The sequence below is a fragment of the Canis lupus genome, chromosome 19 (genome assembly GCF_011100685.1).
Source record: "Canis lupus familiaris isolate Mischka breed German Shepherd chromosome 19, alternate assembly UU_Cfam_GSD_1.0, whole genome shotgun sequence".
NCBI lineage: Eukaryota > Metazoa > Chordata > Mammalia > Carnivora > Canidae > Canis > Canis lupus.
The window spans coordinates 39,420,811-39,444,752 of record NC_049240.1 but is presented as its reverse complement, the minus strand read 5'-3'; the positions used below and the strand labels follow the sequence as shown (position 1 = coordinate 39,444,752).

Genomic DNA, 23,942 nt, shown 5'->3' with positions numbered 1-23,942 from the left:
TCTCTGTCTGGAATCATCTCCCAGACTCTCACAAGGCCTGTTCACTCACTTCCTTCAGGTCTCTACTCAAATGCCACCATCTCATGGATGTTTCCTTATCACCTGTCTAAAAAACACTGCTGGGCAGCCCGGATGGCTCAGTAGTTTAGCACCGCCTTCAGCCCAAGGCATGATCCTGGAGACCCTGGATCGAGTCCCACGTCAGGCTCCCTGTGTGGAGCCTGTTTCTCCCTCTGCCTGTGTCTCTGCCTCTCTGTGTCTCTCATGAGTAAATAAATAAAAATCTTTAAATAAATAAATAAATAAATAAATAAAATAAAAAAGCACTCTGCCTCCCCTTAGATAATTCGTTTATAGTTGGTGTCCCTAAAAATAGTATAAATAGTATCTATGAGGGTCTTTTATCTGCCATTTACTGCTGTATCCCCATTCCCAGGACAGTAAGTACCTGGCACATAGTTGGCACTCAACAAACATTTGCTGAACTCATGAATATAAATATAAATACATAGAATATCTGAATTATTATGGTGCTATAGGAATTTATAGGTGTGGGAGGGTCCCAGCGTGAGGACGCTTCCTGTTGATTCCACAAGCATTTGTCAGGCTATTTACAGCACATTACAAAGCACAGAGGATTTAAAAACAAAAAAACAGGGATCCTTGGGTGGCGCAGCAGTTTAGTGCCTGCCTTTGGCCCAGGGCGCGATTCTGGAGACCCAGGATCGAGTCCCACGTCGGGCTCCCGGTGCATGGAGCCTGCTTCTCCCTCTGCCTGTGTCTCTGCCTCTCTCTCTCTCTCTCTCTGTGTGTGACTATCATAAATAAATAAAATTTAAAAAACAAACAAAAAACAAAAACAAAAAAACCCAAGACACTGATATAACTGTGACTTTCCAATTTCTCATGAGATCCAGGATGTGTATATGGTCTCTTAGCCTCTCCAATCCATTTGCCCTGCTACAGTGCGGTCTGAAACCCACCATGTCACTCCTTTGCTTAAAACTCTTCAATGACTGGGGTGCCTTGGTCGGTTAAGTGACTGACTCCTGGCTTTGGCTCATGTCATGACCTCAGGGTTGTGAGATGGAGCCCCAGGCTGGACTCCCAGCTCAGGGCAGAGTCTGCTTAAGACTCCTCTCCCTCTGCCCCTCCCCTTTCCCCCATTCTCTTATGTTATTTCTCTAAAAATCAATCTTTAAAACAAACACACACACAAACCTCTTCAATGAGTCACGACCTAGCCCTGAAGATAAGGCCCAAACTTGTGGTAGTGCTGAACACAGAACTTCTCAGTTTCATGTCAGGTGACCTAACAAACATCATTTCTTCTCTTTTCACTCCCAGCAAATTGAAAGGCTGGCCATTCTCCAAAGATATGTTTCCTTATGTCTCTGAGTTTCTGCCCATTCTGTTTTCCCTACCTGTGACACTCTTCCCATCCCCTGCAGCATCAGGTCATATTTGCTACATAACAAACCACCTAACTCTCTCTTCCCTCATCAGGCTTCTTTGCAAATCTCAGGGTTCCCAGAGGAAGAGAGGGAAACCCTGAGGCACAAGTACTTTTCAAGTCTCCACCTGTGTCACACTTGCTAATACTCCAGTGACCAAAGAGGCATGGCTAACTCCAGACAAGTAATGTCCAAATATACAAAGTAAATTCCACTTCATGGGGGAGCAGCGGCAATATCACATTAAATTATCCACAAGTGGACAGGGTATAGTTCTTCTTTGCAAGCAATTTACAATATTTTCCCAACTCTTCATCAGCTCCTACGCATCTTCTGGTCCCAACCTAGAAATTACCTCTATGAAGATATTCCTGATCCCTAAGCCTGAGTAAAAAAACCTCTCTTATAATACCTTATTATTAGACACATTATTCACTAATAATGCATGTATTACTCTCTGTTGCTACTGAATGAATTTATACAATAAATGCTGGACCTCCAGTTCACAGATGAGTTGACTATACTCTCCATTTTATGGCAATGTAGCATCAACCTTCCCTACATGACAGAAAGGTCACTGAAAAGGAAGGAGTGTACTGCTATGTTTTATCTTTACTGCCTAGTATAGTGCCTGAAAGCAGGTGCTTAAAAATATCTGTGAAATAAACATAACTATAATAAAAGTAAAGTGGGGTAACTGCCACTAAAAAAGAAGGCACAGAGAGCGTTCTTGAGACCCCTGCAAGACTCAGCAGGCTGCAAATATTTAGGAAGATGTGAGACAGCATAAAACTAACTGAAATAAGACCAAAGCGCCCACCAGAGGAGAGAAAAGAAAAGTAGCCAGAGAAAGCAAGACTTTTCTTTTTATTAGATTTACAATGACATTTTAAAGTCCAACCTCTCTTTAAAAAACGTTTCTTTGCTTTAACTTCCTCACCGGAAAGCAGACAAATCCTGTCCTTGAAAGATCCATTTTCTACTTGATACAGTGCTCAGTACTCAGGCCTGATCTGTATGGTTTACCAGCAGCAGTCAAGTCCAGCATCTCAGAGAAAAGCACTGTGAAGGCTGGGAGGCAAATCAGGACCAATCAGGACCTCCCCTACTTCATATATACATATATACATATATATGTGCACACAGACATATATATGTACACTTTTTATTACAAAAATAATATAATTAGGTTTACACAGCTCTATTAATTATTTAAATTACAGAGGCAAAGTCTATGCTTCAGATAATCATTTTTTGTTTTGGATTAAAATGGGAAGTTTAGGCCTAAAAATAGATTTCAGACTGAACAGAGGCCAAATAGCAACAGAGACTTAATAAATCTTGATCACCACATAACTAGAAATATGTTGCTCTTATTCTTCTATTGGGTGCTATATATCCCCAACGATTATTTTCATTTTAACTAAAACACAAAAGCAAAATAGTTCACTGAAATAATCTTATATTCATTACATTAGCACATACACCAAATTATACTAACGACATGATAATCTCTATGTTCCAAAGTTATATTTGTAGCATGTGCTCATCTCTACTCCATTAAATATAGTATCTAGCCAACAATCACAAAAGGAATGCATGCTGTACCGCAAGAGATGGGAACAGTTTGCAGGTTGGCATCTTACTGCAACCAAAAACAAAACAAGAGAAACAAACCTTACAAGGTAAGGTATAAAACTAATTTGCAGTGACATTTAATATATAGTTATATCAGAAGGAATACATTTAGGTCATAGTTAACATGGAAAAACACATAAACTATGAAATTCTAGGTTTTCTCCTAGAATATTCAAAATACTCATCAAAAGTTAATTAGTACAATTAAATGGCCACTAGATGATTGAATAAACAATGTCATTTAGTATTTCAAAAACACAGATTCTGGGAAAAGAAGCTACCACCAAAATATCCAGAAATCCCAATTAATAGATACTCTGTTTTGCATACCTGATACTAACACATGTAACAAATGTGTTTATACAGACTGTGAATGCAAGGCGACAGCCTAAGAGATAGTCACGGGAAAGAATAAATGAGCACAAGCACAAGATAGTCACGGGAAAGAATAAATGAGCACAAGCCCACTTTTCCCATGGGAAAGAATAAATGAGTGAGTACAGAGAGCTCGTGTTGCTTTTCTGGTCCCTGCACATCCCCCCAACTCCTACCTAAGATCCCTAGTCAAACAAGGGCCATCTCTTTGGGGAACATATCTTTCAATAGCTCAAGCTCATTCTCTCTGACCCAACCAAGATACAAAAAAGCCCAAGCACGGTGCTGGAAAGTCTTTCAGATGCTGGTATGATTCCTGATCATGAGACTGGACAGGTCCTCTTCATGGCCTCTCAAGTTCTGACTGGCACAACCTTGCTCCCACAGGAGTGGTCAGCACAGTCTCTGAAGCCATAAATGAGGTTGCTCTAGAAGAATTAGAAGAAGGTGGTATCTGATGAAAAGGCACCTGCAAGTCTGAAATCCTCTTTGGTGAGAACACTGTACATGCGCTGAGGCAGAGCACGGGAGTATGGAGCCGGGCGTGGCACAGTGGTGCGCAAAATGAGTTCCCGGCCAGCAGGAGGGGGGAAGTCTGACACCGAGTTGTGCCTTCTCTCTTCTGGAGAGCCCATTCTCTTCAGTTCCTCCTCTGGTGGAGCCACGGCTGCAGCCTTGAACAGAATCAAATGCTAAATTCAAGAGCAAGTCCAATGCTAAACTTCGATCATTTTGAAGGACAGATGAATAAACATGACATATACATAAAAAAATGTTCTACATTACTCAGTAATGCAGTCAGCCATGTTATGATTACTCAAAAACACAGAAAAAGCAAGAAGCTTGAAACACTGCATGAGCAGCCAGAGATTACAAATAAACTGGTGACAGAGACAAAGAGATAATGACTGCCAAGCAATCTGCTTTGAAAAGTGAGGGCCATATTCCGACATCTGATGAAGAGGGAAAGTGTAGTACTGGTTTCTACACGTTTCTTCTAGCAACAACCCAAGTTCAAGTCTGATGTCCTCAGTCCAGTAAGGAGCTGCTTCTCCCCAGAGTCTGGGAAAATGGTTTTTATCTCCACTCTTTCATTTCTTTTTAAGGTTCACTTGACAAATTAAAACTGGGGACACTGGTTTTGTTTGCTGAGCGGCTAAGGTGATAAAGAAGTGATACAGGTCCATGTAATACAGCAATGGCCACAAAAGAGAAGTTCTTAGTATTAAAGGCATCTATTTTTTGCATTAAAATTGCATTAAAAAATCCAATTAGAGCTTTCATTTCAACCTTGATCAATATACTTTTTTCATTTCTCTAATTACTTGATTTCTTTCATAACACCATCAATATAAAAAAAAGAGTATTGTTTTGGCAATGGAAATACGAAATCATGTTATACTAAACATCAGCATGAAAGGTATGCCAAATTAGACTGTTAAAGAGGTGGTTAGTCTTAATGACCTTATGAAGTTAGAGGGATGGGAAGGAACAAGGAACTATGAGGGACAAAAGCTATTTTGTTACCTCATCAGAAGATTCAGTCAGCTTGAGAAAAGGTGAGAAAAGAAACAGTGATGAAAAGGAAACGAGCAAGATGGTTTTAAAAGAGCTAGACAAGAGATTTCAAGATCATTTCAGAGACAGCATGCACTACATTAAGGAACATGATCCTATCAAAAGAATATCAAGACAAATACACACCACATAAAACACACCTAGCTGTTATATTGAGCAGACATATCCTACTTCTCATGCATCTGATGGTTCAACAGGCAACGTACAGTGTCATTTAATGGGCAAAACTGATAAAACTGAGGCAAAATCCAATCTGTGGTTTATTTGCTGAATTCCAGTGGAATACACCACCAATTACAAATGTAATCAGAATGAAGTTTATTAAAATGTATAATTTTTTAAATGTATAATTTTAAGCAAAAAGTTCTAAGCATGTAAAATTGCTGTATGCTATACAAAATTCTCATTGAAATTTCATAATGTTCTAAAAGAGTTAAAATCTTGATTAATTAGTAAAATTGATATAAAGTGTCAGTTAATTACGAAAAGAAAAGTTATGTAAATAAACTTGAATGGTTTACATCAACCAGACTTTTAAGATCTGAGTTCAGAAATGTACCAACCAGGGATCCCTGGGTGGCTCAGCGGTTTAGCCTCTGCCTTTGGCCTAGGGTGTGATCCTGGAGTCCTGGGATCGAGTCCCACATCAGGCTCCTGGCATGGGCCTGCTTCTCCCTCCTCCTGTGTCTCTGCCTCTCTATGTCTATCATAAATAAATAAATCTTAAAAAAAAAATGTACCAACAAGGTGCTTGTTATTTGGATTAAAGTCTGCCAATTTCCTAAAAACATTCCCTACAAGGTTTGACAATTTGAAATCTTTTATAATTACATAATGTGGGAAAAATGTACAATTTCAGTATCCCTTAAAGGGGATTAGCTATACAAGGCCATTGAAAAGATTATACACTCCTGCATTTACTAAAGGAATAAGATAATTAACAGGAAAACAAGAATAACAAAGTAAATCACAGAATATAATCCTGTTTTTATAAAATATAGATGTATTTATATACACTACATGTCAAATGTTGACAGTGATCAGAGGGTAGTGAGATTAATGTGATTAAGTTTTCCTTTATAATCTTCTGTATTATTCTACATTTTACAATGAGCCTTTAGTGACATTCTGGTGGGGGGGGCACTATCTCCATTCTGGGGAAGATAATTTTGCTTAAATATTCACAAGTAATACTCTCAGCATTAAAAATAAAAATGCTTTAAAAAACAAAAAATAAAAATAAATAAATAAAAATGCTTTAATTTCAAGTTCTCTTAACATAGAAGCTTTTAAAAATGAGGACAGAGGAAAGAATTTCTGCAATAAGAGGGAAAATTCATATTGGTGGTGACAAGGAAATGTGGTTATTAGCTTCTGGCTAGTGAGCTGGTGAAAGATATATAGGAAGCAGAAACAAACTTGGTTCCTGATTTCATGCCAGAGACAAAAACAAATAAATCAAAGTAAGCATCTATTGTTTTCTAGAACTCTAATTTATAAGGAAATAAAATACTTGGTTTTAACTTGAAATTCTTAAAGTTAGGGAACAATCCCATAAATAATCACAGGTTTCAATTCCTGCTAAAAATTCAGGTCAGTACATCTGGCTATGAAACTGAATATATTAACTAGATATACTCCACACAGACTCCAAGGAGATTTTACAGTTTTTATTTCATATGTAAACCCATGAAAATTCTTGATTCTGATAATCACACTTTCAAAAGTGGGTCATTCTCAAGTCATCACAGTTCCAGACAAAGGGCAGCCTTATATTTACATATCTTCCTTGACTTAGAATTGGGTTACACCCCAATAAGCCCATCCTAAGTAGAAAATATCCTAAGTTGAAAATATATTTACTGAGGATCTCTGGGTGGCTCAGAGGTTTAGCGCCTGCCTTCAGCCTGGAGCGTGATTCTGGAATCCCAGGATCAAGTCCCGCATCAGGCTCCCTGCTTGGAGCCTGCTTCTCCCTCTGCCTGTGTCTCTGCCTCTCTCTCTTTCTCTGTATGTCTCTCATGAATGAATAAATAAAATCTTAAAAAAAAAAAAAAAAAAAAGGAAATACATTTACTATACCTAGCCTACCAAACATTGTAACTCAGCCTAGCCTACCATACCCAAGTCCAGAACACTCACTTAAGCCTACAGTTGGACAAAATCATCTAACACAAAGCCTATTTTATAATAAAATGTTAACTACCTCATATAATTTATTAATTATTGTACAGAGAGTGAGAAACAGAATGGCTATCTGGGTAGAGTAGTTATATTAACTGCTTGTCCTCGAGATCTCATAGCTTAGTGGGATATGCTGCTGTCCCTGCCCAGCATCACAAGAGGATTGTGCTGCATATACTACTAGCCTGAAAAAGGACCAAAATCCAAAATTCAAATGATGCTTTCTACTAAACACCCTTTTTTTTCCCCACCATCATAAAGCCGAAAATCCTAAGTAAAATCATCGTAAGTCAGAGACTGTCTGTAGTACACTCTTTAACACTTTTATCATAATCTTCCATATTAATGAGCCCTGACATGAAAATCATCTTAACCAGTAAACATGATCAGTACAGACAGTATCCACACAAAGTGTAACTAGCATCACCTTCATAAAAATTCAAATTTTAAGGGTTTCAAGATGTCAGAAAGTACTACATATTTTTTTGAACCTTTACTTTTAGTAGTAGCGGTAATAGCTAAAATAATCTTTGAAACTGGGCTTCCTTTCTGTGCTAAAGCCTGTTTCCGTAGTCCTAAACATCTGAAATCTTGCTCTTCCTTAGATCAATTCACCATGACGAAAATAGATAAACTAACTTCACAAGTGAAACTGTGAATCCATTTGTAGTACAAGGCATTTATAATTGGTAAAACTGATCTCTATTCTAATTTGAAAGTAGTCTACATTTTTTCCTACCACACAGCACTGGCCATTGCTAACCGAGTCCTTATGATATTCCGTAATAATGGATTTCAGACTCTTCTAACTTTGGAAAATTATATCCTAAAATATACTTATAATTTTGCTTACACATGTAAGAAAGCAAGCGGATTTCAAAGACTTAGAAGTCACTGTTGACAGTCATTGTTTTTTTTTAATGTTCGAACCCAATGCTCAGACTTCCACTCAGCAGCTATAAGAATCAGTCATGTGTGGGAATCAAAACAGCACCTTACTGAGTAGAGGTCTGGAGAGATCACGATCAGCCAATAAGGAAATTCACATACCCTTTGAGCATTCACAAACAGCTTGTGAATGATTTTGCCGGCATGTCCTCTTCCTGCACCCACGACTAAAACTTCAGGCTGCTCCAAAAGGCAACTCACAAACCTAGGGGAGAGAGGTAATGACAGGACAGAAGCAAGCTGCTTGGTTCACATGGTCAGTCCTCCCAATTATTTTTGTGGACAAATTCTCAAACTGATACTGGATAAACCTACTAAGGCTAGAGTGGAACTTTTATAACAAACAGAGCGACATTTGGAATTAAAACAGACAAATGATGATCTTACTGCTTTTCAAATGTTTTCATAACATTTTCAAAAAATTCATCTCTGGGGCTGGCTGGGTGGCTCAGTGGGTTAAGCCCTGGACTCGATTTTGGCTCAGGTCATGACTTCAGGGTCATGAGATGGAGCCCATGTTAGGCTCCATGTTCAGTGGGAATCTGCTTGGATATTCTCTCCTCTGTCCCTTCCTTACTCTCATGCACATTCTCCCTCTCAAATAAATAAATAAATACATACATACATATTTATAAAAACAAAAACCTCACCTCTGTCAAAGGGTAAAAAGAAACACTGCATCTATTCCTTTCAGACTAGAAACTTAGAAAATACTACAGTAAATAAAAAATTAAAACAATATTTGGGGGGTGCCTGGGTGGCCTCAGTAGGTTAAGCATCTGACTCTTGGTTTCAGCTCAGGTCATCTCAGGGTTGTGAGATCAAGCCCCACACTCAGCTCCACACTGTGTATGGAGTATGAGATTCTCTCCCTCTCCCTCTGCCTCTTCCCCCACTCCCACTTGCGCTTGTGCATGCTCTCTCAAAACAAAACAGTATTTTTGGACAACAAAAAACAAGTTATATGCATACAGCAGAACAATAATCCATATTTCTCATTTCTATTCTTTTAAAGTGGGTGTGTATATGTGTGTGCATGCATGTCTGCTTAAAATACACATTTTGCGGGCAAAGCCTCAACTATGCCATTATGTGTGGAAACACTACACCTCCAAATACATCACAGATAACATATGTGAAGCTATCACAGTCAAAGGCACCATGCCTGCACCACTAATTCATACTGCTATTTTAGAAACAATTCCCTTGGTTATTGCTTATTCTTCTCTTTTATTTATTTTTTTTTATTATTCTTCTCTTTTAAAAATGAAGTTTTCAAGAGCAAAGATAGCTAAGAGAAAATTTCACTCCACAGAAGGTATAAAATTCCAACAAGAACTTGTTAAGAGTGATAGCACATGCCTTGTCATATTCTATTAATTATTCAGCATCAATAATGCCATTTCATTTCTGAAAAGGCTGATAAAGAATTTAAAGTTAATTCAATTGAATTCAATTTGCTAAAGTAACAAATTTGGAAACACTTTATCACAATTAAAACAACATTGTTCTTTCAACTACCACAGGTAAAAATGGACAGGAACTCATACGGACAGGTAATGATGCCAAGTCTCTCTCAGGAGGAAGACAAGATTGACCCGGTCATCTGTAACATCCTGGTGAGGCCATCTGGTCACTCTTTCAAAACATGTCCACAAGGTACACAGGATATACACATTTGCTTTCAAAATTCTTGTTTAAAATTAAATAAATAACTAGGAATACTGAGCAGAAATATTTCAGAACATCTCAGACTGTGGTAATGGAAAAGTGAGAGCTGAAAGCAAAGCTCTGGTGCATTTCAAGTAACAAAGAGCGGCTAGCAGCTCTTCCACGGGAACTGCAGGCGTATCTCCAAGAGCAAACAAGGACATTAGTAGAAAGAAGACCTGGTAGACTTATTTCTAAATGTGGAAGGAGGGGAAATGCCTGGCAAATACCCAGAAATACAGGGGAGGTCAAAGTCTATGATAACCAAATATTTCTCTGTCTCTGGCTGATGCTTGTTACAAATAATACAAATAATATAGGGGTACCAAAAAAGAATCCCAATATTCTATTAAAATGTTCTAAAGAGAATGATGGCTTTTCCTATTGCAGACAAACGTTACTCAAATACCAATTACCTTTCAAGATCTTCTTTTTCCTCCTCTTGTTCACATTTCTCAGTTCCAAACTTGGCTTTCAGTGAGCGGGCTCTGGCAATTATAGCTTCTACATTAGTAATTTGATGGATGATTTCCTGATAGTGCAAAAGGGAGAGACATACATTGGAAAATAGCAAAAAGAAAGCAGCCTTTTAAAAATGTATCTTTAAAACAATCATTGCCAACTAGGGAGAACGCTTGGCAAGATCCTGACACTACAGCAAACTTACTTCCAGTTTCTTGTCTTCTGGATTGGGGAAGTGCAAAACTTTACTGGAATGGGTTATTATCTGCTTTATAATCTTCTTAACTGAAGAAATGTTTTCCAGATTTTCTATTTTTAAAAAGATCAAAGCCATTATTAAATAAGTCAGCAAAATATACTTTCATTTTGGAAATGAACTAATGACTAATCAAGTAAGACATTTACCTTCTTCCTTTACCTTGAGTACAGCTGCATGAATTACACAAGGTAACAGGTGCCGAGCGAGGTCTGCAGGTTTCTGTACTGCCAGATAGTGCAGCACCTGAAGGAGGCACAAAGTTACACAAATGATCAATGTAATTGTCAAAGAACTGAGTAGCCATTTATGAAAGAAGAAAAAATCCTCTGCACCACTGAACTCACATCTATAACAAGAGTTGACAAGAGCTCTCTTCTCTTAGTATCTTGCCCTACTCATCCAGGTAAGTAGCTACTACCCGCAATGGCAAGAACAACATTACTGAAAACAATTCAGTCTTTAATAAATATTCTCTCATTTTTTTCCTTGTTTCCAATATGTAATACATGCAAATTAGGAAAATACAAAGAAAATAAAAACAATCTGTAAATTATAGCATCTAGAGATAATAACAACTGTTAATGGTAGAGCATTTTCATTCCAGAATTTTTAAAGATGCTGATACACATATTAAGTAAACTAATATTAAGCATGTAAATACTGTTTTGTAACTTGGTTTTCTCACCTAACATTTCTAAATATTGATAGGGACCTTCCAGTAATTTGTTTATTTTACTGTTTTCCCAAAATGGAAATTGTTTTATTATTTTTCTAATTAAAAAAAAATACAGAATATAACACATGGACCCTAACCTTAAAGTCCTTTATTCAACAGGAGTAAAGATAAAAGAAATATAATTTCATAGCATGAATCTGGATAATAAATGCTCACAGATTTCAGAAATAGATAGATAGAAATATAATGGAAAAGTTTCCATATAATGGAAAAGTGTTTATATTCTGACTTATTTCTCTGTCCATTTAAACACAAAGATAGAAGCATATGCAATTTCTTAACAAAAATAATAATATACATACTATTTTATAACTTGCTTTGTTCATTTAATGACTTATAACCTTTATTTTTTGGCTTGGAGAATTTTGTGTGATCATTTTTTTGAATTAAGAAATAATACAAACCAGAGTATTTATAAGCAGTCTAAAGACAACATGAACACTTGTTTACACACCAAACAGCTTAAGATAAACAAAACATCACCAGCACTTTCCCAATTCCCATGTGCCTCCCTGATCATGCCTCTCCTTCTCTCATGCACCCCACCCATCAAGTAGCTACTAATTCTTTTGCTTGTCTACGTAGTTTTCTCACATATGTGTCTAGCCCCAAACAATATATTGCTTAGTTTAGCCTGGTTTTAATCTTCAGACAAATGAAATGTTTCTGGTTCAGCCCCTCAGTGACTTGTTCTTTATTCGGCATTCTTTCTGAGATTCATATGCTGATACATGCTGTAGTTTATTCATTTTCACTGCTGTATTAAAACGCTTCTCCACTGATAGACACCCCCCATCATTTCTGGCTATTACATACAAGGTTCCTGTTATATTATTGGGTATGTTTCCTGATGCAATGTAGAGGAATTTTTTGAGGGCATATACCTAAAAACAGAATCAGGATATGTACAATACCAATTGACTATTTTTTTGAAGTTATATTCCAAATTATTTTACAAAGTTTTCAAAAGATTTATATCTTTACCTAGAGTAATAATAGTTCCCAATGTTATACATCTTTGTTAACACTTACCATTCAACTTTGGTTTTCCGTAACTTATAGCAAAACAAACTTTCAAGAATACAAAATATATCTATACCCTTTGCCAAAACTCACCTTTTACCTCATCACACCCATCTCTTTCCTCTGTATATGTATACAATAAATATACACACACATTTTTTCTGAATAGTGTGAAAACATGTTACATACACCATGTCCTTTATCCCCAAAGATCTGTATTTCCTGAAATTAAGAAATGTTTTCTTATATAATCAAAAGTCAAACTATTCTGATTACATAAACTGCCTTTAACACTGATCAAATTACTTTTAATCTAGCCAACTATCCTTATTACAATTTCATCAATGGACCAAATAATGACTTTTATAACCTTTTCCCATCACCATACACAATCTAGTCAAGGATCTAGTCAAGGATCACACACAGCCTTTAGTTTCCATACCTCTTTAATCTCAACAAATCTTGAAGTTTTCCAGTCTGTCTTTTAGAACATGGACATTTTGAGTATAGTGCCCTCCCCTCCCCTTTCTGAATAACTGAATTTCATATTTTATTCCTTAGTTTTATATTTTTATTTCCTTAGTTTTAAAAAAATTAGATGCAATAATTTACATACCATAAAACTCACCACTTTAAAATGTACACTGCAGTGGTCTTTAGCATACTTACAAGTTATACATCACCATTATCTAACTGCAGAACATTTTAATCACCCCCAAAAGAAACTCATTACCCAACAGCAGTTATTCACTCATTTCTCCCATCTCCTAGACCCTGGTAACTACTAAACTAACTTTGTTTTCATGAATTTGAATTTTTTCTGTTTTCATGAATTTTTATTCTGGTATTTCATATAAATGGTATCATGTAACATGTGGCCTATTTTTGGATTCTTTCACTAAGCATAACACTTTTTAGGTTCATTTGTGTTATACCATGTATCAGAAATTCATTTGTTTTTATGGCTTAATAATATTCCATTGTATGAATTTGTCATACTTATCCATTCATCAGCTGATATTTAGCTTGGTTCCACTTTTTTGCTATTATGAATCATCCTGTCAGTATCTGTATATTCAATTTCCTCAGTTTTTATTTAATGTCCTTTTCCTATTCCAGGAGCCAATCCAGGATACATTATATTTAGTAGTCATATTTCTAGGCTCCTCTCACATGTGACACTTTCTTAAGACTTTCCTTGTCTAAGGAAAAAAATTTTTTTAAGATTTTCCTTACTCGTTTGAGAGAGTGAGCGTGTGCAAGCAGGGGGATGGAGAAGGGGACAGCAGACTGCACAGAGTGTGAAGCCCAAAACAGGGACCCTAAGATCATGACTTGAGCTGAAACCAAGATTCAGACATTTAACCAACGGAGCCACCAAGATACCCCTGACCTTGACATTTTTAAAGAATTCTAGTCAGGTTATTTTGTAAAAAGTGTCTCAATTGGAACTTCCTTGATGTTTTTCTCATGATCAAACTGGGGTTAGGGATTTTAGGAAGAAAGATGAGTTATAAAGTGCTACTTTCATCACCTCATATCAAGAATACATGAAACTTATCAATATGACTTATCCCTGTTGTTAACCTTGCTCACCTGGCTAAGATAGTATCTGTCAAGCTTCTGCACTGTAAAGTTACTCATTTTCCCAAATTTGCATACTGCACTCTTTGGAAGGCTGTCACTATGCACATCCCATGCTTATACAGTGGAGAGTTCTGCCCCATCTCCTTGTGGGCACAGTAGATTTGGAGTTCTGCATAGATTTGTCTCCTCTCCAATTCATTCAATCATTTATTTGTAACATCACAGACTCAAAGACGTTTATCTTATACTCTGAGTAGTCCAACAGTACTTTATTTTGTTGCTCAAATTGTTCAAGTATTGGCCACTGGGAAATGTTTTAGTTGGTCCCTGTGTCCCTTTAATATACACCAGAATTAAGTGTAACAGATTTTTTTTTTTTCTCTTTTTAGAACAGAAAGTTTCTCATTTGGGGTTTACCTAATTTTCCTCACGATTAGATGCAGAATATGTATTCATGGATCAATGTCTAAACGCTGTTGGATCCTTCAGAGTATCACATTTTGATATAGGCAATCTGCATCCACCCCTTATTAGTAATATTAATTTTGACCACCCACTCAAAGTATTGTCCCATTTCTCTACTATGTAGTTATTATTTCCTTGCAATTCTCCATTTGTCTTGGAGAGACACTTTTAATATATCTGCTGCTGAAGTGAGCACGGAGAGACACTTTAAAAACCATGCAAGTATGATACTCTTTACCCAAATTTCCACCTAGACATCTACTGAGGAGTGTCACTGGAACCAATCTTTACTATGAATATGGTTGTAAAATGAAGAGTTTCCTACTACAATGTATCCTCCATCTTTATGAAATGCCTCCCCTCTCTCCCATTTCTTTATCTACAAATTGCCAATGTGGACCCAGGGGTTCCAATTTTTTCCCAATGGTTTATAATTCATTACTGTCTTTAGTTATTTGCTATTCAAATTGTCCAGACTTGGCCAGTAAGAGTCTCTTCAAACTACCTCATGATACACCCCTATCTTTTCTTAAGCCACTCTTTATTTTCTGGTAACATATGATGTTCCACACTCATCTTATACCTTCCTTGTCCCAATTCTGAAACCTACCATTTCTCTGACGAAAGCATGGTTCCTTTTAATGAGTAATGCTCTAGAAAACAATATATATGTGTGCTCACTGCTACTGAGATGTCATTGATTCCAGACCCTTTAAGACAAAAAAACTAGGAATATATATATATACACACATATGTACATACCCACATACCTATCCATACTTTAGAAATCTATGGGTCCTTGCAATACCTCCAATCCCAATGCGCTGCCCTTTGGTCTTCCTTGCTTTCCTCAATTCTATGTTTGCATCTCATTTCCACAGTGAGAATACAAACTTCCAATAATATCAACACATTTAATTACTAATTTGCTCCAACAATAATCTACTTAAAAGTTTCAGAATTGCTTACCCACATCACTAAAAAAAAAAAAAATCTAGAAATAGAGTTCAAGATTTGTTTGCAATGCTCTCCCACCTTTCCCCCTACCTGAGTGTATACAATCAAACCTAACAATGTGATCAGAAATTATTGAATTAGATTCTCGTCCTAACCCTGACCCCATTTCAGTGTAGTTATTCATTTCAAATACACTTGGGATTAATCTATCTCAGCTTGCTTTCAGTTTTGGTCATTTCCCCTCTTTCCATTCTTGTTGATTCATTTTAATTTTGAATATATAAACAAGTAACATTTTTCCAGAAGTCAAAAGTATACAGAAGTATACACTTACCTAAATGTCACTCCCTCCCATATTCCTTTTACTCTATTTTTTCCTCCCCTTTCAACCATTCTGGGTAACTAATTTCACTGTTTTCTATTTTGTGAAGATAAATTTCTTTTTGTGAAGATAAAGAGACACGTTTTCTTAATCTTTTTACAGAAAATGAAGCATACTATGTATTCATCTGCACTTTACTTTTCTCTTAAAAACATATCCTAGACATTCCTATCACTTAATAGATTTTTTTCTTTTCTTTTCTTTTTTTTTTACCAGCTGCAGTCATCAGTTATGTAGATGAACCAATAAAGCTCCTAAGTTTGGGCATGTAGAGTTTCCAGTATTTTCTAATTAATGCAGGAATGAACAACTTAGTGCTTCTTTATTTTTGTACTGTTGAAAATATTAGGGTAAATTCCTAGAAGTGGGATTACTTTTGGGTGAAAGGGTAAATGAATATGTAAATTTTATTAACTACTGCCAAATTCCCCTCCACAGGGGGTTGTACCATCCTGTCTCTTACCAGTAATGTAGGAGAGCTGTTGCCTCAGGGCCTCATTGAGTATTTATTAAGCTGTTAAATTTTTACCAATAGATGTGTGAGAAATGGTTATCTCAGTGAAGTTTTTTAATTTGCGCTTTTCTCATTATGAATGAAGTTGAACATCTTTTGAAAGATTTAAGGGTAATTATCTTTTGGGGGGATGAGTAATCTCCTCATAATCTCTTACCCATATTTCTAAAGTATTTGGCCCTTTACCTGTTATATATATATATATTATATATATATATATATATATATAATATATATATATTTAGCTCTCCCAGTTTACAAATATTTTTCCCAGTTTATCATTTGTCTTCTGATTTTTTTTTAATCCATTCTTATGGGTGGTATGAAAAACAGATCTGGTTATTCATTTATCCCAAAACAATTTATTAAAAGGGCCATCTAGGGGCACCTTGCTGGCTCAATCAGCTAAGGATCCAACTCTTGATTTTGGCTCAGGTCATGATCTCAGGGTTGTGAAATGGAGCCCCCTCGTCAAGCCCTGAGTCAGGCTCCAAGCACAGCTTAAGATTCTCTCTCCCTCCCCCTCTGCCCCTCTACCCACCTCTAAAACATAAAGTAAAATAAATAAAAGCTCCATCTATACCAGTGATTTGAGAGGCTATCTTTATCATATACTAGATTTCTATATATATCTATGGACTTTCTCTTCTGTATCACTGGGCTGTCTAGTTATGCACCATTATCACATTATTTAAATAGTAAGGATGTGTACTATGCTTTAGTATATGGTTGAGTTAGTTGCCCTTCCTCTTCCCCTCATTCACTTACCTTATTGCTCTTTTCTACCTGTTTTTAGCTACTCTTGCATGTTTTTAAAATAATGCACCCATTTAAAGTGTACAGAGTTGTACAACCAATACCACAATCAGTTTTACAATATTTCCATCACCTCAAAAAGAAACCCACTAACAGTCACTCTTCAAACTCCTGAGTCCTAAGCCTGCATGTTTATTTTTACAAATAAATTTGAGTATCAACTTGTCTGGCTCCATAGTAAGGACTTTTGGTAACTTACTGGGACTGCATTAAATTTATAAATTAGAGAACTGACTTTAATGATGCTGAAACTTCCTAAATAAGAACAAGCAGTATCTATTTGTTCAAGTGTGTTTTTCAAGAGTATTGTGTTTTCTTTAATCATATTTCTAACATTTCTGGTTAAGTTTATTTCTAGGTATTTACCATTTTTTTCTCTTATAGTAAAGAGAAAATGTCATTTACATCTTCAGAATGGTTATTATTTGTGTATACGAATGCTGCTAGATATATATTAACCTTAAATCCTACTACCTTGCTGAATTCTTCTGTCTGAATTACTTTTATCACGAACTTTCGATTTTTTCTAGATATACTGTCACACCACCTATAAATAGTTCTTCTTTTCAAGTCCTATGCCTCTGCTTTCTCTATGCCTCTTCTAATTATAGAAGCTAACACCTTCAGAATAACATAAAAAGGAAGGGGAGATAGTAGGCACCACTGCCTCATTGCTGACCTTAGTGAGAATACCTCTAGGGTTCCTCCCACTAAGACACTGTGTTTAGGACTGAGGTCTATATATATTTTTCATTTTAAGAAAGTATCCACCTAACCTTATTTCTCAATTTCATTAGGAATGAGTATTAAATTTTATCAAAGACTTTTTCAGTATATATGGAAATGATATATTTTCTGTTTAAATCTATTAATGAAATTACTGTCGATTCCTTTTTTATAAATACTTTATTTAAATTCAATCTGCCAACATATAACACCCAGTGCTCATCTTATCGTGTGCCCTCCTTAATGTGTCACCCTCAATTTCGAAATAATTGTTGTTCCACTCAGTTGACATGTACTTTTTTTTTTTTTTACAGTGGCAAGAATCTGTTCACTTAGGATTTTGCATTCAATTTCTTAAGTATTACTGTTCTGTATGTTTTTTTTTTATATGCTACTTTTATCAGACTTAGGGATCAATGTTATAGTCAACATTTCTAATAAAAGATGGGGTGGGCAGCCTGGCTGGCTCAATGGTTTAGCCTCGGCTTTAGCCCAGGGCATGATCCTGGAGACCTGGGATCGAGTCCTACATCGGGCTTCCTGCATGGAGCCTACTTCTCTCTCTGCCTGTGTCTCTGCCTCTCTCTCTCTCTCTCTCTCTCTCTCTCTGTCATGAATAAATAAATTTAAAAAAGAAAGATGTTGGGAAATTTCCTCCAACTGCTATATACTGAAACAATTTAAGCAGCACTGGGAATATCTGGTCTCTCAACATTTAGATGAATTCCTCTGTAGGCCTGGTGGTTTTTTATGGGGTCATTTCTTGATAACTGTGTCTATTTCTTCTATGGAAACTGGTCTGTTTACATTTTCTGTCTTTAGGCATTTTTGATATACTGCATTTTTCTAAGCATCCATTTCATTTGGTTTTCAAATTTATACAAATTTATATACAGAATCATACAAAGTATTGGTTTTCTTTTCTTTTTTTTTTTTTTTTTTTACTATTTCCTCCATATTAGTAGTTATTGGCACTTTTTGTCATTTCTTATTTGGTATACACATGCTTTTCCCTCTCTGATTAAAGCAATCAACCATATATCTATTTTTTCAAATAAAAGCAGACTAATCATTTTTTCCTTCTATACTTCATCACTTTTATATTTATCTCTGCCTTCCTTTTGTTTTCTTTTGGTTTTATTTTGTTCTTTCTCTAACTTCTTGAATTAGAAATGTATTAATTCAGTAATTTTCATTCTTCTATTTTTCTTTTCTTTTAAAGATTTTTTATTTATTCATGAGAAACACAGAGAGAGAGGTAGACAGAGAGGCAGAGGGAGGCTCCCTACAGGAAGCCTGATGTGCAACTCAATCCGAGGACTCCCGGGATCATGACCTGAGCCAAAGGCAGACATTTAACCACTGAGCCACCCAGGTGCCCCTCTTTTATTTTTTCTTGATGCAAGTATTTAGATCCATGGATTTTCCTTTGATCACTCCTAAAATATATCTTAGAGGTTCAGATGTGTAGTGTTTGCATTATTTTTCAGAAATCTTAGTATTTCTCCTTTACCCAAGAGTTAACTAAGGCTTTTATATTTCCAGGTAGAAGGCCTAGTTTTTTGTTGCTGTTGTATTATTTTTAATTCTTAGTTTTATTGCAGAGATCATCATAGTACTGGTTATATTTCTATTATGAATCCTGCTGATGGTCTCTTTGGGCCCTAATATACTATCAGTTTTTGTGAATTTTCCACGTGTGTGTGAAAAGAAGGTACAGTCTCTATTGTCAAGGTGTAGTGTTTGAGATATATTTAAAAGATCAACCTTATTATCTTGTTTAGATCTTTCCTTAGTTTTGTCTACTTGACTGTCCTGTACTGAGAGGAATTTGTTCAACATCCTGTTATTAGTGTGTTTCAATCTGATTCTCCCCTTTCTCCTATGATTTCCTATTTTTATAGATGGCTACTGTGTTATCTAGTGTGTAAACATTAACAAATCTTGTATCCTCACTGAGAAATACCACGTTAAGATTATAAAGAATCTTTGTGTCATTTAATGCTTTTTTGCTTCAATTATACTTTATTTCATATTAGGATCATAACACCTGCTTTCTTTATTGCTTTCATGTACCTAGTAAGTCTTTGCCCAGGGTTAATTTGTGACCTTCTTTTTGTATGTGTGATAAAATAAAATTTAATTATATAATTAGACATTGGCAGAAAACTGAAAGAATAATTTGGCTATCCCCTTACCCTGATCCTATTTCTATTCTTTGTATTTTATTTTTTATTTCATTAGTTTTTTTAAGCATAACTAACATACAGTGTTATATTAGTTTTAGGTATACAGTATAGTGATTCAACAATTCTATCCACTCCTCAGTAATCATCAAGATAAGTACTCTTAATCCTCTTCAACCTTTTACTCTCAATCCTACCCATCTTTCCTCTGGCAACCATTAGTTTGTTCTCTATAGTTAAGAATCTAGGGCTTTTTTTCTCTCCTTTTTATTTGTTTCTTAAATTCCATATATGCACGAAATGATATGAGTATTTGTCTTTCTCTAACCTATTTCATTCAGCATTACATCCTCTGGGTCCATCCATGTTGTTGCAAATGGCAAGAGTTCATTCTTTATGGCTGAGTAGTATTCTACTGTAGATATATATAACATCATCTTTCTTCATTCATCTCTCCTTTTTTTTTTTTAATTTTTTATTTATTTATGATAGTCACAGAGAGAGAGAGAGAGAGAGAGAGAGGCAGAGACATAGGCAGAGGGAGAAGCAGGCTCCATGCACCGGGAGCCTGATGTGGGATTCGATCCCGGGTCTCCAGGATCGCGCCCTGGGCCAAAGGCAGGCGCCAAACCGCTGCGCCACCCAGGGATCCCTCATTCATCTCTCAATAGATACTTGGTTGCTTCCATATCTTAGCTGTTGAAAAGTATGCCACATAAACATAGGGTTGCATGCCATCTTTTAAAATTAGTGATTTCATTTCCTTTGGGTAAATACTCAGTAGGGGAATTACTGGATTGCATGTTAATTCTATTATTAGTTTTTTGAGGAGTCTCCATACTGTTTTCCACAGTGGATGTACTAATTTGCATTCCCACCAATGGTGTATGAGGGTTCCGTTTTCTCCACATCCTGTCAACACTTGTTATTTCTTATCTTTATTTTATCCATTCTGATTTTGTAGCCTTTTTGAATCACTGAAGCCTTGGTTTGTAGTGGAATTGGGTTTTATATAACTTACTATCCTGTACTTGATTGTTATCATGTGTGTTTCTCTATTTGGTGTATGTTCTTTGCTTTCTAAAAAAACTCTGCCAGTACTGAAGGTTTATATTTTTATTCTAGTAGGTATCTCCATGGTAATACTTTTTATGCTGTCCCTTAATTCCCTCCCTTTACGTGTTTTTTTTTTTTCCTTTAAGTGTTTTATAATCTGGTCTGACAATTTTAAATGGTATCCTCTGATTACCACCTATTATCTATGTAAGTCAGTGATCTCATTCTACTTTCCCCTCTTCTCTCTCCGTTTTTTGTCCCAACTTTTTAGATGCATTCTACTTTGTCCTAATACACAATATTTACATATTCTTCTACCCATATCCTCACCTGGTTTTAGTCTTAGTTCTAAAAATTAAATGCTCACCATTGGTCTTTTGCCAAAGTTTCTCCAGTTATATTTTGGTTAGATCAAGTTCATCCTCCTATACGATGCTGTTTAATAAGGCAGCAACTAGCCACATGCAGCCATTTAAAAATTCAGTTCCTATGGTATATTAGCCACATTTCAAGTGTTCATTAGATCCACATATGGCCACTAGTTGTTTGGACATCACAGCTATAGAATGTTTTTAACACCACAGAAAGTTCTATTAGACAGGGCAGCTCTAGTGGATTCCTCAAAAAGGGTGCATGTGTACAAAAATTTGCATGTGCAAAACCTCAGAGAAAATTTTCTTAGAGCTTTGATTATTTGGACACCTTAGTGAGATATAAATTTTTGGTTTGTACTTTTTGCTTACATTTCTTAAAAGTTCCCTTGCTTTTGGGAAATCTGACACCAGCCACTCTTTCCCTCTTATTTTCATCTTTTGCCAAAAGTCCTGAGAATCTTTCTTCCTTTAAATATTTAAGTTCTAATAGTTTTGTAGTGATTTATTTTGGAGTTCATTATTTATGGTGGATTTTCCCCTGCACCCAGTGAACGAGCCCTTTCAATATGCAAACTCTGGTTTTCTTTTATTTCCAGAAAGTTTTCTTGGATTGCAGTTTCAAATAGTAGTTCCATTCTAGTGTTTTGGTTTTTCTTCATCAAAGACGGATAAAATGAATATTATTCTTACTTTTCCTATCCTTCAACTTCTACTAGCTTCTCTTCAACTCCTTTTGCTCATCACCCATTTTTGTTCTCCTGGCTGCTTTTGCTACTTTTGCTTGATGCCTTTTACTAAATTTAAATGTAAATCTATTCTCCTTTGGGCCCTTTGTAATTTAGTCTTTATTTTTGATATGGTTATCTTATTCTTCTCCTTCTATCCTGAGGTAAATCAGTTGTGGTTTCATTTCTTTGTGGGGTTTTTTGGTCCATTTCAGCTGTTAGTTTTAGTATTTCTGATAATATGATTTTTCATATCCCCCATGCTGGTTTGAGGAAATGTAACCTCATGGAGTATTACATTACAATTTTTTTCCACATCATGGTCAATTTTCTGGGAAATGCTTTCATTAGCTGAAATAATCAACTCTGCATTTTCTGCTATTTTTAAACAGTAGTTTTATATGGATATGGTCTGCTCTTTACTAATCCTAGTCATGTCACAGTTTAAAAGTGCCCTCTTCTGTACCATTTCTTTAATGGATTGGGGGTGGGGGCAATGGAGGTTGATAGGTCTTATTTCTTTTGCGTTTCTGCAGGATCCCTAATTTTCCCCTTAATTCTTTTTCCCATCATTCCTTTATCTCAAAGGCATATCATTCCTTCTCTATGTAACTGGTTGTTCCCAAGGCAGTGTCTCTCAGAGTGTCCACTTATATTCCTCCCCACTTCAAGCCCCTTCAAATCCCTTTAAGCTAAACCTGCACTGAGTATTTTGAACTGAGTATTAATGTTATGTTCTCTCTTTCTGGGGTGACTCTGTGCTCCATCTAAGTCTTCTATATCCCTCAGCTCTTCTTAAGACTCCCTGCCCCCAGTCTCTGCACACAGGCTTACAGCACTAGGAACTCCACTGAAATTTGGCTTATTTCTCAAAGTTAATTTGAAGGTCACTATAGTCTCTATGTATCTTAGTAATGCTGAAGGCATAGATTAATTTTCTTACTAATTTCATGGAGTTTTGGGGGACCTGGGTAGGAGAGTGTGTAGGACAATTTCTTATCAGATGGCTGTCACTATTCTCCAGAACTCCAAATGTTTAATAATTACAAAGCAGTCCACCAAATGATTATCCATAAGTTTTTGAATGAAGACTTATCTTAGAAACTTTTGTTGTATCTACTTTTTCACTAGAAAACTTTGCTGAACCTTGCTCTTATACATAAATCTTAATGTATTTCTTATTTTCTTAATAAATTTTTGGTGGTAGAACTGCTAGGTCAAAAGATGTGACCATCTTTAAGGCTTTTGACATATGCCATAAGACAGTCCAATGATAAGTATTCTATATATACACATTTTATTCTCTGGCCTATTTGCAACTACTTCTAAAATCTTTAATGTGAATAGCAGATACATAACAGGCCCATTAAATTTCAATGCTTTACTTCTCAAGTACATCCAAAGGTTTCACGTCTATTATAGTGAGTTTTTAAAATGCTGGAACAATAGTTAGCTTTCTAGTATTAGATACTCAAACCTCAGTTACCTTTTCTGCTTCCCGTGTATCATCAAAAAGTCTCCTCTGCCTTCTAGCAGGAATCGGCTTAGCAGTTTCCCAGGCTTCTACCCACATATTGCTTGGAATCTTCATTCGGGCACTCAGTTCTCCTTTCAGAACCATGTTGCCCTTTTCATCAACAACTTCCTCTTCAATATAATCCCGGGGTGAGTACCACCTCACAAAATCTTCCAGAAAACAACCTGGATTAGCTGCCTAAAATACGGCAAAAAAATTCAGCAGAATCAAATAAAAATCAACAGTTAGTGATAAACCTGTTCACAAAATC

The 23,942-nt window shown here is 36.0% G+C and overlaps 1 protein-coding gene across 22 annotated transcripts in view; it reads right to left on the bottom strand.

Moving 5' to 3' along the window:
* RAB3GAP1 (RAB3 GTPase activating protein catalytic subunit 1) overlaps positions 1-23,942 on the bottom strand; it is a 144,474-nt gene that overhangs the window by 45,562 nt on the left and 74,970 nt on the right. For 16 of the 22 annotated variants that reach the window (XR_005374204.1, XR_005374206.1, XR_005374205.1 and 13 more), the window contains exons 19-23: positions 23,642-23,869; positions 10,755-10,851; positions 10,555-10,658; positions 10,304-10,419; positions 8,280-8,382 (exon numbers count right to left, since the gene is read on the bottom strand). Coding sequence is in view for 10 of the 22 variants with exons in the window: in XM_038565070.1 (XP_038420998.1) it covers positions 8,280-8,382; positions 10,304-10,419; positions 10,555-10,658; positions 10,755-10,851; positions 23,642-23,869 (648 nt within the window). In the remaining 12 variants the exon portion in view is untranslated. Of the gene's footprint in view, positions 1-2,302; positions 4,142-4,217; positions 4,624-4,994; positions 5,016-8,279; positions 8,383-10,303; positions 10,420-10,554; positions 10,659-10,754; positions 10,852-23,641; positions 23,870-23,942 lie in introns of those variants that run through there. The other 6 variants (XM_038565067.1, XM_038565068.1, XM_038565072.1 and 3 more) reach the window with 3 other exon arrangements.